Here is a 20,410-nt window from a genome sequence, read left to right as displayed (position 1 = left end):
TATATCATTTTATTGATTAAATATAATTTTTTAAATGATCGATATGACGTTTGTGATGTGAAATGGCAGATTCGAGTAATTAATTCCTTGGCGCGTAGTAAATGGGACGAGATAGAAAAAAAATCGATGTCAACTGTCAGTGTCATTCTTGGAAAATAACTTGCAAATAATTGGAAAATAATGGTCGGACGAAACATTTGTGTTTTCTTGTAATTGGATGTCGGTGTGCTTTCTAGAATAAGTATTTTTAACGTCCCTAGCACGATCAACACGGATATTTTGATAATGATAACGATTGCTTTCGACTACTTGGCACTGCTTCTTGGAGAACATTTTCATTAACACCTCCACCACGACTCTTGGACTGCTACACGAGTCATTTTGGATCTCAGTATCAACACAATAGATGGAGACGATCCCGGAAACGTTCGAATGGAAATAGAATATTACAGAGATGAACTCAAAGTGCGTCGTACCGTCTTGTAGGAAGTACAGACGTTACTTTCCAAATTCAGCGTATTTGAGCACACCAAAGTCTTTAACAGCGATTCGGTGCCAAGTTTTGAAGATATATTGGCCAAAATGGTAACTTATACGTTTGTGAGGACTATATAAACGTGATTGTTGTATTATACATACATAATGATTAAGATTGTAATAGTGTTAATAACTAGGTCGTTATTGGCTATTATATATGGGCTCGGCAAGGTGTTCACAATATCTGAACACGCACGCCCTGATAATAGAGGCGTGTTCAGATATTTATGAGCACCCTAGCTGCACCAATATATCTGATGGCGACTGTACTTTAGAAAACTTATAATATAAATCCAAAATAATATAATATAAATCCAGTAAATTTCGTTTCGTTTTATTTTATAAATCCACAAATTATTATCCTTAAGCATTAACATTACAACAGTATATAGGATCACGCTGTGTGGCGTGCCCTTGAAGAGAGTTGAGAGCTTCAAATATGGTCAATATGGATAAGTATGTCTGTAGGGTAAATGTGCTTCACGTTTGGGGCCTGTTTACATATTGATTAGTGTTGATTGCGGGTTTAATACATTTGCCACTATACACAAGTAGCAAGTGTATCAACTCGCAAAAAGACTACATTTTTGCTTCCATTGAGGTATACATAGTAAGCACTATTCTCAAATTATGTGAGGAAATAAAACAAATTCAATTTAGTAAAGCGTATTTAATAGGGGTAAAGTGACGCGAATACAATTAAAAAAACAACGCATAACTATTCTTAGTTTATATTAAATGTAGATGGCTTTTTAGTTTTCACTTGGTCACAGAAATACGCTAAAAACCACTTTCAGAGTAGGTGTTTCTTGCGTTTTGGCTGTCCTTCTTGTGTCCTTCCACAGCATGAGCATGTCGTAAGTCCTGTTGTATTTGTCCCAGGACTTAGCAGGAAGCTAGTTATTCATTATTAAGTTTGCTTCTGCTTTAAAATGAGGCGGTGCATGCCGTCTATTCCAGGTCGTTTTCGTTTGAACTTGAACTCATTTTGTTTATTACGAGTATTAAAATAACAAGCGGTAACTTATTGAGTATTGCACAACGAATAAACTTTGCCGCCTTTTATTTGCATATTTTTTTAAATTATATTACCATAGATACAAAGCATACGGTACGCGCATGCGTCAATCCGCGCGCACCGCGCAGAGCCCTTTCGCGGTGCTAAAGCGGTATCCAGACGGGACTGATCAAATCGGTCGATTTGATCAGAAATGAAATTGGCGTCAATCTCCAATTTTAGATTTATGGTGATATTAGACCCATTTAAATTGAAAAAATGCCCCATAACGAAAATACTAGCCTCACAAATTGGTGTTCTTGTGTCCGCACCTCATTTTATTGGTCATTATCGGCGGTTGAATTCGGCGAGCCAAATTGGCGTTTGCGTCCGTACGTCCCGATTCGATCGGGCAATTTAATCAGATTGGCGAAAAATTGACTAATTTGGATACGCCTTAAGCAACATCGAGTTCACGATAATTTGACATATAATAATAATAGATTTTTAGCATAAGTTGCATTTCATAAAACTTAACCCAAATCATTTGTACATTTTCAAGTCAAAGATAAAGACATGTTGGTTTTAAAATTTTAATAAGTATAGACCATAACATTGTCATGATCTTGTAACATTGTTAAAATAAGAGAGTCTCCCATTTTCATTTTATTGCATTTTTTATAAAATGTCTTTAGATTCTCGGGATATCTTGGTCCTAATTCGATTGCTCTTTTTTATGGAAATAATTATATCCTTCAGATTCACAGGATGCTCGAGGCTTAGCCGAATAACACTGCAAGGAAGTATGTCATGGCTCAATGGTTCTAATTAGCAATCAGTATAATACCGCCAATGAATGTTTACATCCACCTGAAAATAAGAACAACATTCATAAAATGAGGATAACCACACAAAACTAACAGATGGTTGAAATTGTTAGAAAAAATTAGACCGATTTCTTGTTTACGAACTTAACAGCTCATGGCAATTTAATAATAAAAATCAAAACACAAGTGAAGAAAGTTTTCTGTACCTATGTATTTCACGGATACGTACTCCTGTACGGCCATTGCTCCTCTAATTCAACGGCATTGTGCTTATCACTGTTATGATAATAATTTCAAATTTGTAGAATCTGCTCGCAATTTCGTATGAACTCGCTTATTTTTCTTGCAAAACTCTGTCCAAGGGTCAGCGTAGGGGCCGTCGTGTAGGGGTGGGGAAGAAAACGTTGTCCAATAATTTATGCAGTGCCAAGTTATCGAAAGTAAATTCAATCTTTGTCCAAATACGCGCAGATGTCGTGGGGAATCAGAAGTCCGTGGGTCGTGCTGAGGTCGCCGAAAATCTCAATGATAACATTAATAGCAATTCGCAAGGTAACATGAGGCTTGTCCGTTATTTTTCGGGAATGAGAGCTAAGTGACACTGACAGTTGACATCGATTTTTTTTCTATCTCGTCCCATTTACTACGCGCCAAGGAATTAATTACTCGAGTCTGCCATTTCACCTCACAAACGTCATATCGATCATTTAAAAAATTATATTTAATCAATAAAATGATATAAAAATAAAAGAGCTGCATTTCCGTGATCGCTATAATGAATACTATCGGGAAAAAATATAATTTGCCTATCTTCAAAAAACTTTACCTACCCAATTGCGGCCACAGGATCGCATAATCAAGATTTATGTACTGGCAGCCCTGGATTATATTATCTTTGTCTGTAGTGTTCTGGCCAGTCTTCACGATAAAAATAAAATTAGATTAGATTTGACGAAACATGTTTCAAAATCATCCAAATTTGCAAATTGATTTGGCATATCAAAATTTATACACAAATTATTAATTATTATTATATAATAATTAAGGAAAACAAACATTATCGATTCTCGAAGAGGTGGAAACCTACAAAAACGTGTTTTTACCAAATGGCAACACTGTCAGTCAATGCCAAACAGCCAAACCGGACAAAGATCGGAGATATCAAGAAAAAAAATATTTTTCTTTTCGGAAAGCCAGTGCAATTCTGTAAATATTATTATATTAATTTTGCGGGGAATGCTCAAAGTACTATTTGTGATATTCTTTGGTGCGATGTATGAACTTAGTCATGTTAATGAGTGATTACTGCAGTGGAGTCAGCGGCGCGAAATCGTTCAATATGGCCGCCGGAACTGGAACCGTTTCTCAGATTTGTTTACTGCGGGTCCGGCTGTGTTATTTTTGATAGTAGGCAAAGAGTGCTAGTGTATCATAAGTGAATTAGCTATTTTTTTTAGAGCAGATTCGATTATTTAAATGATCTCCTGTAATATATTCGATTTTAAGAAGTGCATTGAATTAAAATAAGTGCATTAGTGATAATTTTCTTTTCTATTTATATGGGCCGGTCGAGTCCCTGTGTGTGTTTAGTGAATACAAGTATTTGTTTGTGAGTGCTTGCCGTCCCTCGCAATGTCTCAGCATGAGCGGTCGGAGCCGCGATGAGCGCGCCACGGCCGCGCCTGCAGCTGTCGCCGCTGCCGTGCCGCCACTCATGGTATTTTTTATATTTATGATATTATGTTAATACAGCTTGTAATAACATGCCTTCTGGATGCTGTTATGACAATTCTCTGAACATATGTCAGTTGGCTAGCTGATTCAATTACAGTAAACCTGATAAAATGATAAAGTAGGTAGCCCTTAAAACCTGCCTACTGTAGAGTTATGTTTTGGGTTATAAACGGGGCTCAAACATCACGCAGACGGTCTGCATAATCCAGAATTATATACTGACCCCAATCATTTTATGGAAGGGTTAATGTTCAAGTTTTGTTGTAACTAATCAATTTATGACGGCTAACAGAAGTAAACTCCTTCGCCACTTTCAGAATCATTACCAATCTAACCATAGGTATATGAAAATTATAATAAACATACTGAAATACACTATAGTTTCATAGACAGGCAAAATAATATAATTATCAATTACCATTAGCAAGGCTCTTGCCAGTCTGGCTTGCTGTTAACACCTAACCAAAATAAATACACATGATTTCAGTTAAAGTAAACTTTGACTAACAAAAATAAATACTTCATGGTTGAAGTGAAATCAGGCTTTGATAAGTAGTACTTATCCTTTATTTATATTGCAGACACTAAAATGGCAGTGATAAGTATCAAGTTGATTGACCAAACTTAAATTTTTGCAACAAAATGGTTACTTATTTTCCTGAGACACCTTGTCTTATCATTCAAGGGTGATATTGAGTATGTTGTGCCATTCTCAAGAACATTCTTCGTTCTTATTGAGTAACAATTGTCCCATACATGCCCTTACAAAACAGAACCTTCTGAAGTATGACATCTCTACCCTCGAAATATGCCTTTCAAATCTCTTACTTAAGTATGGGTCCAGACTCTAGTCTAGTCCAACCTAGTCTAGTCTAGTCAAAGTAGTGGATTTGAAATCCTCCCTCTTTCTACCCTCCCAACAGCAAATCCTAAACAAAGATTTATTTATGTTTGGGGTTTGCTTCATCAACTCAACATCAACAGCATAGTCGGCATAAGGTAAGAACCCAGGGCAGGGCCACCACAGTGGGGAAGAGTTGTAATCTTCCACTGTTTATTTAGCATTTTCTGGGCAGAATCATAAATATTAACAAACTGTGATTTTTGATAGTATAGTATGAAATTATGGCTAATGTGGTCAAGAATATAACAAAACACTTGTTTCTATGTATTCCTATATTATTATGTCATATTTTAAAACCTTTTGCAAACCATTCACTCTGAGGTTCAGCAACAAGTAATACCATTAGAGCAGAGAGTGTATGCTTCTGCACACTAGGGAATGCTCCTGGTAGGTACTGTGTTTGTATGGCGACAACCTTGATTTCCCTGTTCCGGTAACAGTGCTCCAGGTACTGATTATCTGTACTAACACAGGTTTGTATAGGAAACCAGTACCGAGAGCACTAACTACTGCACACCCCATGCCTTTCTTGTTGTTTCAACAATGAAAAAGGCCATACAATGACCTTAATGACCACAACTGCTCTGACAAGAGTATCCAACTAAGAAGAAGATTTAGAAGATAGAGCGGAGGATACCAACAAGATCAAACTAAGAAATAGGAATATGAAAGAGCTACTCTTGGGGCCCACTAAGTTGGCCATCAACTTAATATTAGCAACCAGAAAAAATATTCAATTTCTAAATTCAGCATAGTTTTAAGCAGGCCACTGACGAGCCTTCCAAATGGATGCCGTTACAATGGATTCATCCAAATGGAGGGCATCCTAATGTTAAACATTGTACGTTTTTGACATTCACGGACCGATTTTGGATTGCAGCCACGCTATTTAGACTGTTGGAAGGCTCGTCAGTGGCCACCTTTAGGGTTCCATACCTCAAAAGGAAAAAAACGGAATCGAATCCGTATTAGGGTTCCGTACCCAAAGGGTGAAACGGGACCCTATTACTAAGACTGCTGTCCGTCCGTCCGTCCATCTGTCTGTGACCAGGCTGTATCTCACGAACCGTGATAGCTAGACAGTTGAAATTTTCACAGATGATGTATTTCTGTTGCCGCTATAACAACAAAACAACAAAAAACAGAATAAAATAAAGATTTAAGTGGGGCTCCCATACAACAAACGTGATTTTTGACCAAAGTTAAGCAACGTCGGGAGGGGTCAGTACTTGGATGGGTGACCGTTTTTTTTTTTTGCATTATGGTACGGAACCCTTCGTGCGCGAGTCCGACTCGCACTTGCCCGGTTTTTTATAGAATCACTTGTGTGTCGTTCCGTCTGTCACAGCCTATTTTCTCAGAAACTACTAAACCAATTAAGTTGAAATTTGGTACACATATGTAAATTAGTGACCCAAAGATGCACATGTTTTTTTTTATGATGTTAAAATATATAGGTTCGAAGTTATTTAAGAAAATAGCCAAAAAATTACGCATTTTAATGCGTAATTTTTTACTACTTACTAGATTTTTTTTTTATACCACATCGGTGGCAAGCAAGCATACGGCCCACCTGATGGTAAGCAGTCACCGTAGCCTATGAACGCCTGCAACTCCAGAGGTGTTACATGCGCGTTGCCGACCTTTTAAAAACCTGTACACTCCTTTTTTGAAGAACCCCATACTGTAGACCCCCGGGAAAACCTCGGGAGGGAGCTCATTCCACAGCCGGAGCGTCCGCGGGAGGAATCTTGGAATAGATCTTGTTCGAACCAATTTTCGATGGAAGTTTGCATGGAAGTTTACATTACATCATATATTTTTTTTAGTTTTATCATTCTCTTTTACCACTTTGGAAAAATTATATTAGAAACCTCAATATCATATGAAGATCTATCCCATACATAGAACTGTAACAAAAATTTTTTTTCATCAAGCCCATATGTGTGGGGTATCTATACACATATGGGTTTGATGAAAAAAAATTTTTGTTACAGTTCTATGTATGGGGGACCCCCAGAATTCATTGTTTTTTTTTTCTATTTTTGTGTGAAAATCTTAATGCGGTTCACAGAATACATCTATCCACCAAGTTTCAACAGTATAGTCCTTATAGTTTCGGAAAAAAGTGGCTGTGACATACGGACGGACAGACAGAGAGACAGACATGACGAATCCATAAGGGTTCCTATTTTTACAAGCTTTTATTTAGTTTCACCTGACCTTTGTCCGTCTGTTTGTCGGTCTGTAATCAAATCTTGCAAGTTAAATTTGATCCACTTCCCGGTTTCCGATTAAGATGAAATTTTGCATGCATGTATAAATCGGATGACAATGTAGTTTTCCGTTCCTTTTTTTCGTTTTTATTAACTTGATTACAACCAAAATTAAGTGCTCCTACCATTTATATGCTGATGACCTACAACTTTACACCCAATCGAGGCTTGAGGACGTGGATGAGGCTATCTCGAGATTGAATGATGACCTCAATCGCATCTCATCTTGGTCCAAAGACTTCGGAATTGCTGTGAATCCCTCCAAGTGTCAGGCTATCATTATCGGGAATCCGCGTCTGGTATTAAATAAGGACTTCACGTATGTTGCACCGATTCTCTTCGAAAATATTGTCATCCCTTTTTCCACCAAAGTTAAAAACTTAGGATTGCTGTTTGACTGTGGCCTGACCTGGGAACCCCAAGTGTCCGATGTGTGTCGAAGAGTTACGTATACCTTGCGCTCGCTATATAGGTTTAAACATTTTCTACCGATTTCTACCAAAACTCTCCTTATTCAAGCACTGGTGTTACCTGTCATTGATTATTGTGATGTGTGCTGCACTAATGTGACGCAAGAATTACTGGACAAGCTCGACCGACTACAGAACAACTGTATTCGGTTCATTTATGGCCTCCGGAAATATGACCACGTATCCGCCTTTCGCCATAAACTCAACTGGCTTCGTATTCGTGAGCGCAGAAGTCTCAAAAGTGTATGCACCCTGTTCTCCATTCTATTTGACCCAGTGGCGCCAGATTACTTGAGATCTGAATTTAAATTTGTAACTGCCCGACCCGGATGCGAACTTCGCACTGCTCGTAAACTTGTTTTAGCTGTCCCGCATCACCGTTCTAGTGCTATGTCCAAATCATTCACCGTGCAAGCCATCCGTCCCTGGAATGATTTGCCTCTCAGCATACGACAAGCCGATACTAAGTTAAGGCTTGGCCACACACAGAGCGCGACGCAGCGCCGCGTCCGCGCCGCGTGATGCCGACGCGAAGCCTGGTCAAACAGGGCGCGCGCCGATCGCGCCGGCCTCACGCTCTCAACACGCCCTCAAGGCGCGCGTGAACGCGGCGCGGCCGCGCGGGAACGCGGCGCACCGCTCGCTGCCTAACGTCCGATCCTACTGATGTGACCTTGCGCGACGCGGCGGGCCGCCGCGTTCGCTCGGCGCAGCGCTGCGCACGCGCCGCGCGGACGCAAGGGGCCGCGCGGCGCGGGGCGCGACAGAAGCGGGGCGTGATACCGGCGGGACGCAGTCTGTTTGACGTCGGTAACCTGTTAGCATGTGCCGCGGTCGCGCGGCGTGGACGCGGCGCGGACGCGGCGCTGCGTCGCGCTCTGTATGTGGCCAAGCCTTTAACGTTCAAGCGCAAGCTGCGCAAGTATCTTTTTGAAAAGTCTCATAATTAAATCATAGTAAATTAGGAGCAGGTATATATATGTATAACAGAGAGGCATGGAAGGCATTGGAGGAGGCCTTTGTGTCAAAAGGACACGTCGAGCCGACGGTTGCTGCAAACACATGAACAAATAACGAAAACTGTACTAAATATTATTATTAACTGTATGCTCGAAATTAAAGGGTTTGAAATTGAAATTGAATATATATGTATATATATATATATATATATATATATATATATATATATATATATATTATATATCATTATTGTATATTGTTAAAATTTTTTGAACTGATCTTGTTCACTTACCTGTACTAACAATGGCATTGTTCTATTACAATCCTATTATCCGCTTTTGTTCTCGTAGGCGCCAACCAATTTACTTACAAAATAAGTTAGAAGTACATTGCATGTATATTGAATTTTAAACCTTATTTCTTGTTGAATGGGGTTAAAATGGTCTAAAAAGATAATATCATATTCAATCTTTCGGAAAGTCACATGCACCTTAGCCACGACAGGTGTCGATGGTTGTTAAATGCAAAAAAAGTTGGGTTAGCCATTATTTAGTTAGTGTATTTTGTAGTTTATTGGTTAAAGAAATAGAGTCGTTAATCTATACTAACGTTTCAAGGCGGTTATAATCTGCTTTTACTACGAGGTGATTATCCTAATTTGTGGTTTACCACTCAATGGTATTGTATTCTTGAGACTCTTTGAGTAAACTAGCTCAGATCGCCTGATTCAGACTATACATATACGTATATATCGTTGTTGTATATATATTTATTTTATCTTCGTATTACATTTATATTTGTACCTATTAATTTTAAGCATCAAGTTTTAGTGTTTTTACATACCCCGCACCAACTATGCTTCTCTGTTTGGCCTAAAGGTTGACTGGTAGAGAATGCCGTGTAGCATTAAGTCCGCCTTTTGTCACTGTATATTTTTTACTGTGCAATAAAGTTTAAATAATAAATAATAAATAAATAGTTTCGGAGAAAATAGGCTGTGACAGACGGACAGACAGACAGACGCACGAGTGATCCTATAAGGGTTCCGTTTTTTCCTTTTAAGGTACGGAACCCTAAAAAGAAATTGTACCATAAACCAAATACTGGCTTAATTTTTTTTTAAGTGGTAAAACACCATCGCATCGCACCGCGACCCTGGAGCGTCGCACCCATAAGTGACAGCGAGAATGCGAAACAGATATCTCTTTCTCGCTCTCACCCATGGGTGCGACAGTGTGTTACCACTTTAATGGCTGAATGCCACGATGGTGTGTCACAAATATCTGTGAAATGAAAATAAAAAAAAACCGGGCAAGTGCGAGTTGGACTCGCGCACGAAGGGTTCCGTACCATAAAGCAAAAAAAAAACGGAAAAAAATGCAAAAAGAAAACGGTCACCTATCCAAGTACTGACGACGTTGCTTAAAGGCTTGGCCACACACAGAGCGCGACGCAGCGCCGCGTCCGCGCCGCGTCCACGCCGCGCGACCGCGGCACATGCTAACAGGTTACCGACGTCAAACAGACTGCGTCCCGCCGGTATCACGCCCCGCTTCTGTCGCGCCCCGCGCCGCGCGGCCCCTTGCGTCCGCGCGGCGCGTGCGCAGCGCTGCGCCGAGCGAACGCGGCGGCCCGCCGCGTCCCGCAAGGTCACATCAGTAGGATCGGACGTTAAGCCCCCTCCAGACTATGCGCGTGAATCGCGGGCGAAGCCGCGAACGCGAGTGTGGAGTCGATTTCGCTGTCTGCGAAAATCGGCGCCACACTTGCGTTCGCGGCTTCGCGCCGCGATTCGCGCACGAGTGTGGAGGAGGCTTTAGGCAGCGAGCGGTGCGCCGCGTTCCCGCGCGGCCGCGCCGCGTTCACGCGCGCCTTGAGGGCGTGTTGAGAGCGTGAGGCCGGCGCGATCGGCGCGCGCCCTGTTTGACCAGGCATCGCGTCGGCATCACGCGGCGCGGACGCGGCGCTGCGTCGCGCTCTGTGTGTGGCCAAGCCTTAACTTTGGTCAAAAATCACGTTTGCTGTATGGGAGCCCCACTTAAATCTTTATTTTATACTGTTTTTAGTATAAAATTTGTTGTTATAGCGGCAACAGAAATACATCACCTGTGAAAATTTCAACTGTCTAGCTATCACGGTTCGTGAGATACAGCCTGGTGACGGACACACGGACAGACGGACGGACAGCGAAGTCTTAGTAATAGGGTCCCGTTTTACCCTTTGGGTACGGAACCCTAAAAAGAGGACTTTGCCGGCCTAGGCCTGTAAGATTTGTATGAAATTCCATTAACGACCTTATGTCCTAGCCGCACCTGAAACGCCATACTTCGCAGCCTATTATAAGGAACATAACATCAATATTTCAGTGCATGTTTGAGAAATAGTTATTTGTTTTACAAGGGTGCAAAGTTGTTGTTTAACCGCTCGTGCTAATATTGATACCCGAGCAAGCGAAAGATCCCAAAATTGAACCACGAGCGTAGCGAGTGGTTCGAAAAATGGAATCTTGAGCGTTGCGAGGGTTTCAAAGCACGAGGGTTAAACAAAATTTGCCCCCGAGTGAAACACAAAATTTTTTACCATACCAACCCTAATCAAATATTAAATGTAAAATATCAAACAAAATCAAACCAAATCAAATCGAAATGAATGTTATTAAATAATTATTATCCAAAATCATCATTTAAAAGTCAATTTTACCAGCAAACATAAGAATACAACTCAAAATTTGCATTTGATTACTTTGCCTCACATGTGAATAAAATGCAACTTTGCTATTAGTTTTTGAAGTGCAAAGTTAGCCTTTCCAAGCTGGTGTGGTGAAAAGAATATTATTAATATAGTCATTAAAATAAAAGGGCTACAAATATAATGACCACCAAAAAATACTTTGGTACCCTAAATAAAAAAATCATGCTTACCAAAAAAAATTACTGAACACCAAAAAAATAAGGCCTAAAATTACAAATGTACCACCATTTTAATTACGACTGCACTTCAAATTGTATTCGAATACCAAATATATTGAATGATTACCAAAAATCATTAATGATCACCAAATCTTGAAGACCAAATAAATGCGATATTTTCACCTAAATAAACTACTGTGATACCAAAAAATTTATACATATTACCAAATAAAGTAAAATGATGCCAAAATTACTAGCCCCTCCCGCTCAACCCCCGTACCTCGCACCGCATAACTTAGGTAGGCATACTGAAATGCTACTAGAAAAGTATGTTAGGTTAGGTTTGTACTGCTATCAGTTAAGTGGGCTAGGTTAACACTGCGACCCTTACAGAAACGAATTGCTACTAGAAAAGTGGGTTAGGTTAGGTTTGAACTGCGACCCTTACAGAAAAGAAATGCTACTAGAAAAGTGGGTTAGGTTAGGTTTGAACTGCGAACCTTACAGAAACGAAATGTTACTAGAAAAGTGGGTTAGGTTAGGTTTGAACTGTGACCCATACAGAAACGAAATTCTACTAGAAAAGTGGGTTAGGTTAGGTTTGAACTGCGACCCTTCCAGATAAGAAATGCTACTAGAAAAGTGGGTTAGGTTAGGTTTGAACTGCGAACCTTACAGAAACGAAATGTTACTAGAAAAGTGGGTTAGGTTAGGTTTGAACTGCAACCCATACAGAAACGAAATGCTACTAGAAAATTTTGCTTTGCTTTAATAGGATAGCAAGATTTAAAAATTTGGTTATAATTTTACATTAAAATGGAGTTCTAATTTTGGTGGTCATTTACTATTTTTGGGTTTACAATGATTATTTTGGTGTCATTTTATTTAATAGGATAGCACGATGTAAAAATTTGGTTATCAATTGACATTAAATTGGGGTTTGAAATTTGGTAATTATTTACAATTTTTGGGTTAATAATGATTAATTTGGTGTCATTTCCTTTAATAGGATAGTAAAATGTAATAAAATTGGTAATCATTTCACATTAAAATGGTGTTATAATTTTGGTGATCATTCATTATTTTAGGGTGGTAAAGTAGATTTTTTTGGTATTAAATTTTATTAAATCTGGTGATCAGTTAAATAGCAGCCAAATAAAAGTGCAAAATTCTCCAATCGGCCATTATTACTGCAGTGACGTCATCAATCCATAATCCATTTCTTAGAGCAACATGGACAACCTCATTGACCGAAATCCGTACATCCTCACCAAAGAGTTCGAAGGTGCAAAAAAAATGTTATTTCGCCACTAAACATTTATTACGTACAAAAAATATTATATAAAGTAGATATCTATTTGTTATTATCTAAATAAAATCCTAAATAATACGATATTTCACCAACAAACTTTTTTAATTATTTGGCTGAATGGCCTATCATTGCCATGTTGGCTGTCGTAACTAGAAAAAATGATTTTCACTCAAAATTTACATGTATCTAAATAATTCATCTTACATTGCAACCGTGTGAGAGTTTTTTTGTGTAAAATGAGTTATTGTGATAAATTTTTGTAATGTATTTATCATCCCTAATCGTAATATATGGTGATGAATATCATTCGGATTCAAGGGAAATTCATAACTGTAAGTATGTAAACAATGTCTATCACCCTACCACCAACTAATTGGTGACGTCACAAATGACGTGTGAAGCGTTTTCGCGTGAGTTTTAAACTATGTAGCTATAATAAAATGCAATTATTTATGTAAAATCTTAGTAGTATAGCTGAAATATTGTGTTTTTCGGCACCAATACAAGTGTAGTGACAATAATAAAAGGGATTTCAAAATTTGTTATCAGGCCTATTGGCGTAGGCACTAGTTTTTACGAAAGCGACTACCACCTTTCAACCCAGAGTGTAAACTAGGCCTTATTGGGATTAGTCCGGTTTTCTCACGATGTTTTCCTTCACCGAAAAGCTACTGGCAAATATCAAATGATATTTCGTACATAAGTTCCGAAATTGGTACGAGCCGGGGTTTGAACCCGCGACCTCCGGATTGAATGTCGCACGCTCTTACCGCTAGGCCACCAGCGCCACTTACAAGCAGAGCAAGTTGAGGCACAAACTGTACACTGTTGAATACTATGTTTCACGTTTTGTTGCAGGGGGTGGAGCGCGTGGTGGGCGTGTTGCCGGCCGGCGGGGGCGGCGGCGGCGGCGCGGAGGCGCTCAACGGCGCCGCCGCGCCGCCGGAGCGCGCGCCCGACGAGCCGCCGCGCAAGCGCACCAAGCTCGATGAAGCGCCCTCGTTGCGCAAGCGCGTGCTCGAGTACAAGCTGCTGCGGCTCAAGACGCTGCGTGACCGGTAATGTTCCTCCACCATTCCTCTCCACACATTGGCTGCAGTACTAGGCTCAGCAGAGCACAATAGCCGCAACTAGAAAATGCCCTGTAATCATGACAAGAAATGTGAGGAAATGCGTGCTTACGGCTATGGCACGGTCGTCACTTCATCAGGTGCCTTGTCTTCATAAGGTGTGCTGCACTTGTACCTTGTTTCTGTCCAATTTTTATTATCCTATAACAACACGGGTTAGAGGAGTTACTGAGAAAATTTATCTTAAAACTTGTAGCCGCGTAGTTAGATCCGATCAGAGTAGTTATTGATGGCTGCTCTTCGGACCTCATGGCCATTGACGCCGGTGTTCCTCAGGGGTCTGTTCTCTCCGCAACCCTTTTCCTGCTCCACATTAACGACGGAGCTAAACGGAGTCCATTCGACCTGACTCCTTCTTTCCGGGGTGCATCTGTACCTATTACCGACAGCCTGGAACTCCTCGGCATGGAGCTGAGTTCAGTCCTCGGCTTCGGCAGCTTCATTGAGTCTAAAGCACAAACTGCGGCCAGAAAGCTGGGCGTCCTAAATAAGGTGAAGCGATACTTCACACCTGGACAGCTTCTAACACTTTACAAAGCTCAAGTCCGGTCGTGTATGGAGTATTGCAGCCACCTGTGGGATGGCTCAACTCGCCGCTTTGGACTCAGTGGAGCGCAGAGCCAGGAGGATGATTGGCGACAAGAAGCTAACGGCTAAGCTTCAGACTTTGGCCCATCGGCGGAAAGTCGCCAGCCTGTCGGTATTCTACAGGTTGCACTTCGGGGAGTGTGCCCAAGAGCTACACGAGCTCATTCCACCGTCCCCATTCTACCATCGGACTTTTAGACGCACGGCCGGTTTCCATCCTTACTTGGTAGATATTCCGCCAATTCGCACTAAGCGCTTTGCTTCTACTTTCCTTATGCGCACTGCCAAGGAATGGAATTCCTTGCCGGCGTCTATATTTCCGTGCTCTTATAACCCGGCAACCTTCAAATCAAGAGTGAACAGGCACCTTCTGGGCGAGCTCGCTCCATCGTAGGCCACGTCTACGCCTCGGCTAGTCTGTGGCCATGAGTAAACCCATGCATAAAAAAAAAAAAAAAGCCGTCTATCCATATCTATAGCTATTTGAGTGATAAATGTTATCAACATTTATCATAAACTTTTTTCTTCTTTTCATCCTGTTATCCCCTCGCGGGGTGTAGGGCTCGAATCTTATTCTTCCATTTGGCTCGGTCCTGGGCAGCTTGGGATGGCTAATCTCGATTAATCTTCTAGTGCTTTATTTCTTGCATGGTGTACAATTATTTGTTTTAAATACAGTCAAATACCCTATAGTAAGATTAGTAAGTACTAAGTTTCAGAGCAATCTAGCTAGTCGTTTTAAAATGAGAGCGTAACTACGTTTGTATGGAGAACTGAGCTCGCTGCGGACTCTTAAAGAACGCATTTTGTGAAAGATTATTTTCCTTATGCATCTCCAGTTAATAGGCGGGTGTCGGTAACAGTGACGCGTGTGCACTGTGCAGGTACACGGAGCAGCTCAGCGAGCTGTACTTCCTGCAGGCCGGCGGCAACATGATGGACTACGCGGCGTGGCGCAAGCGGCCGCCCGCGCCGCAGCTCGCGGCCTTCCTGGAGGCGCGCCGCCCGCCGCCCGTGCCGCCGCCCGAGCCGCCCGCGCCCGACCCGCCGCCGCCCACCGAGATGGTGGAGAAGGTGGGCCGACACCTACTCCCTTTCTCCCCAAACCCATTCCATTGGCCGTCAGGCGCGAGACTATAAACCTGATTGGATTGAACCGACCGGTGTCAATTTGCGCTGGATACCATACCATGTGAGTCGCTTTGCTGGCCGAAGCCGCGGCACCTTAACGATTGAATGTTTTAGTGAATATATGTGTTGTTGTACAGGCCCGACAGGAAGCGTACGTTGCCGCGCGCGTGGCCGAGCTGGCCCGCGCCGGGCTGTGGGCGGAGCGGCGGCTGCCACGCGTGTGCGAGCCGCCGCGGCCCAAGACGCACTGGGACTACCTGCTCGAGGAGATGGCCTGGCTCGCGCAGGACTTCGCGCACGAGCGCAAGTGGAAGAAACAGGCCGCCAAAAAGGTACTTGTTTTCCTAAAGGTTCCGTCACACAGGCGCGTTTCCCGGGCGGGGCGTGAGCGCGGCGTTTTGTATGTAAAAGCGACGCGTTACAGTTTGCTATTCTTTGCCCGCAGTGGCTACAATCTCGTTCTGACGCCTGGCTACTGGATGCCCTCTATTCCGAGTGTACAACTTTGAATAAAATGCCTCACGCATTCTTTCGAGAAAAATATATGGAATGAAGATGTGATGTACTGTTGAATTTTGTATGATATAACATAAGAAATGCTCAATGAACGCAATGATATTTATACTTGACAGTGTGCCCGAGCCGTACAGAAATATTTCCAAGACAAGGCGGCCGCGGCGCAGAAGGCGGAGAAGGCGCAGGAGCTGCAGCTCAAGAGGATCGCCGCCTTCGCGGCCAAGGAGATCAGGACCTTCTGGCTCAATGTGGAAAAGGTAAGCTTGGCGTGTACACACACATAGGTATCATATGTGAGAGACATGGAGCCCTCACAATCATTATTCATTACCTCTTCCTTCACGTTGCAATTTCCCACAGTGATGGACCTTTTGTCAATTGTTATTTGACAGAAAGCTACAATTCCAGTAGGTCTAAACTTATTAATGCCGCCTGAAGGGTTGGAATTTATCATGACTTTACAATTACATTCTAGATTTTCTGTGAACAATGAATAGTGTAGTTAATAAAGGTAGTGGACCCCGCAGTAATTCCTCAGCCAGAAAAAGCTTTACAGTATGATAAAGTATCATTAAATAAAAAGTATTGTATAAATTTCCAAAGAATAATAATAATAGTATTTAAGTAAATACCTAAAGTCTTAAATCGTTAATATCTTTTTACGGAAAATTGCTCCGTTTAAACTTTCTTCTCCTCGTTCTGTTCGTGTAACGTATTGCAACAATATATGAAATATCAAAAAAAAAAATCCCCGCAGAAATACCAATATTAACAAAATATAATTTAATGGCGTGGCTTGGACCGGAAAATTGCTCAGTCTAATTTTTTCACTCGAATGCCATTTTATTGCCGATTTATACATACAAATTGAAAATCTAAAAAAATTACCATGCAACTATACTTTTTTTTCAGAAATTGCCTTTTTACTCGCTGTGGAAAATTTCTCTATCTATTTTATTTATTGAATTAAGTTCACAGTTTTCTTTCCATTCAACTATAAAAACATCCAAAAAAATAACGAGCGTATTCAAAACTAAACATATCGGGAGCAGTGTATAGGGAGCGGGGTGTACAAGGGATGACAGTTCTTTTGGATATTTTGGATTTAAGTATATACGTGACTACTTAGTATATATTTAAAAATAAATCAGGCTGAGAAATTTTCCACTCTCAGTTTTTTATAGTTCTAAAATACATAAACTTGGGTATGCATTTTTTTTTGGATTTTCTTACCCACTACGCCAAATTATATTCTAAGATCATATATGAAGGAAAAAATAGCAGAGCAATTTTCCGATGAAAATGAGCGCCAAAAAAGGAATTATCGTAAAAAAAATATTCTCATGTTTGACAAAAGTTTTAGATTTTTTTCTAGTATCACATACTGATACAAATAACTTATTTGGTAAAATAATTTTGGACGGAGGAATTACTCGGTTCAATATATAAACAGATTTGTATTTTTACGTATAAATACCTAACTTAGGAGTGGTTTTTTTTTTGGATATTTATATGTTAGTTTCGGCTCATACTATACAATAACCAAGCAAAATTTCATCGACTGAGAAATTAATGCTTGGGTCTCCATACAACAACTTGCTTCGTTTACTACACTAGAATGTGAATTGTTGGTTGGGGTCGGGCTGTGGGGTCGGGTGAACAGTCACCCGACCCCAACCAACAATGAATTTGAAATCTGTACTTACAAAGTGAAAGTTTCGAACTGGAAGTTCTTTCATCGAAATTCTCTCTCTCTTTAAACTTCCTTAGACTGGTGATTTCTACTGCAGTTGGCTCTTCCTTCCAAAAGTTTGCCGACCCCTGCCTTAGTGAATCGGTTCAGAGTGGGACAGGTATAACCGGTTGTATGTTGTTCAGTTGGTAGAGTGGAAGCGGTCGCGGCGCGTGGAGCGCGCGCGCAAGGAGGCGCTGGACGAGCAGCTGTCCATCATCGTGGACCGCACGGAGCAGTACTCCAGGCAGCTGGCCGCCAGCCTGCAGCCGCAGCCTGACACGCCGCCCTCCGACGACGAGTTCACACCCCGGGGACCGGACTCCGACGACGAGGAGACCATCGCGCAGGCCGAACAGGAGGCGCAGGTATGCCTTCTTTGCGTGACGACCATTAGGCTCTCTATCGTACACATGTCATATACTCACTCGCTCGTTTGTTGTTTAGCATGACGCGTCGCACCACCGCGACGAGATCGAGGCGCTGCGGCGCGAGTCGAGGCTCGCGCTGCCCGACCTGCTCCCCCCCGGCTACACCCCCGCCGCGCCCTCCCCCCCGCCCTCCCCCGGCTCCTCCGACTACAGCGGCGACGCCGACTCCGCCGACGACGAGGACACCATCGCCGAGCAGGAGCGCCGCGAGCGCACCGACCATAAGCAGGAGATCGACGAGCTACAGGAGGAGGCCGATCTCGACATAGAGGAGCTGAGGCGGCGGTACGCGGCCGCGCCGCCGCCGCCGCCGCCCGAGCACGTGGAGAGCGAGCGCGAGGAGAGCGAGAGCGAGCACTCGGACGAGAGCGACGCCTCCTCGTCGGCGTCGTCGTCGGCGAGCGGCGGGTCCGAGAAGCTGGCCACGCTGGTGGACGACCCGGGCGCGGGCTCGGAGCGGCGCGTGGAGGCGGCCGCCTCGCTCGCCGCCACGCTGCAGCCCACCGGCACCACGCTGCAGTCCACGGCCGTGGCCACGCCCGTGCCGCGCCTGCTGAAGCACCCGCTGCGCGAGTACCAGCACGTGGGGCTGCACTGGCTGGCCACCATGCACGCGCGCGCGCTCAACGGCATCCTGGCGGACGAGATGGGGCTGGGCAAGACCATCCAGACCATCGCGCTGCTCGCGCACCTCGCGCTGGAGCGCCAGGACTGGGGCCCGCACCTCGTCGTGGCGCCCACCTCCGTCGTGCTCAACTGGGAGATGGAGTTCAAGAAGTGGTGTCCCGCCTTCAAGATCCTCACCTACTATGGGACCATCAAGGTAATCATCTTAGAGGTACCGTGTCTGTACTTAAATAGGTATGTAATGTCTGCTTCTAGAATGCTCTCAAGAAATCACTACCAAATTGGCTACCGATGTGCCCATTTATGTCATAACTAGTGGCTAAAGTACTATGTCTATAGTTCGTTTTTTTTAGCATTAGAAAGAACTTGCAAGTTGGTAAGCGATCTTGACATGCCTTTTAATTGAAAAACGAATTTTAAAAATCAAAAAATTATTACTTATGAAAGCAGAAGCATATAAATGATCGTATTAGATACATAAATGTTACATATTTGCCGTAACTTATTTTTAAAATGTGTTTTTCAATTAAAAGACGCATCAAGATTGTTTACCTTATTTCTAATGCTAAAAAAAACGAACTATAGTCTGTTTTACTATGGAGAAACTACTTAATAAACATGATGTTAAAATATTTTCACTAAGGAAACTGTAAGTCTAGTTTCTAGTAAGAGTTATGGAAATAAAGAGGCTATAATAATAATAATAAAATAATTGACATGACCATCTGCCAACAAATCCGGCGGAACAAGGGGGACCTCTCAGCCGCTTGGATTGACTACAAGAAGGCCTATGATTCGGTGCCTCGTTCATGGCTGGGGAGGGTCTTAGAGCTGTATAAAGTTGATGCAGCTTTGAGAGCCTTTCTAAGCGCGTGTATGAGGACCACAGTCCTTCGTCAACCAGGAGGCGGGGATGACCGCCCTGGCCCGCAAGATTTTATAAGGATTGAGCGAGGAACCTTTCAGGGCGACAGTCTGAGTCCCCTGTGGTTCTGCCTAGCTCTAAATCCCGTCAGCACCCTGCTGAAGGATTTGGGACTAGGTTGCCGGCTTCGGAGAGAGGGTTAAGTTATTTCTCACCTTCTGTACATGGATAACCTCAAATTATTTGCACCAAATACCAAATCGTGATGCATCGTGATGCGGTGGCAGCAGACAGGGGTCTCACGCCGCTCTCCTTGGCAAACGAGAACTGGCGCAAACCTGTAGTACTAAGCACCGAGGGCCGCAAGGCGGTATGGAAGGATAAGCAGCTACACGGGCGGTTCTACAAGGCCCTCATGGGACCCGATGTAGACCTGCCCGCGTCGGTGAACTGGCTACGATTCG

The 20,410-nt window shown here is 42.6% G+C and overlaps 1 protein-coding gene across 1 annotated transcript in view; it reads left to right on the top strand.

Annotated features, from left to right (window-relative positions):
• Positions 1 to 3,477: 3,477 nt before the first annotated feature.
• Positions 3,478 to 20,410, top strand: part of LOC134665484 (helicase domino) — a gene marked incomplete at its 3' end in the record, with an annotated part of 39,232 nt that continues 22,299 nt past the window's right edge. Inside the window, exons 1-7 of the mRNA XM_063522459.1 lie at positions 3,478 to 4,078; positions 13,785 to 13,984; positions 15,529 to 15,718; positions 15,913 to 16,107; positions 16,408 to 16,548; positions 18,170 to 18,391; positions 18,471 to 19,277. Of these exons, the coding sequence (XP_063378529.1) occupies positions 4,004 to 4,078; positions 13,785 to 13,984; positions 15,529 to 15,718; positions 15,913 to 16,107; positions 16,408 to 16,548; positions 18,170 to 18,391; positions 18,471 to 19,277 (1,830 nt within the window). The remainder of the gene's footprint in view (positions 4,079 to 13,784; positions 13,985 to 15,528; positions 15,719 to 15,912; positions 16,108 to 16,407; positions 16,549 to 18,169; positions 18,392 to 18,470; positions 19,278 to 20,410) is intronic.

This window comes from Cydia fagiglandana, chromosome 6 (assembly GCF_963556715.1).
Source record: "Cydia fagiglandana chromosome 6, ilCydFagi1.1, whole genome shotgun sequence".
NCBI lineage: Eukaryota > Metazoa > Arthropoda > Insecta > Lepidoptera > Tortricidae > Cydia > Cydia fagiglandana.
This window is presented reverse-complemented; position numbering and strand designations above follow the sequence as displayed.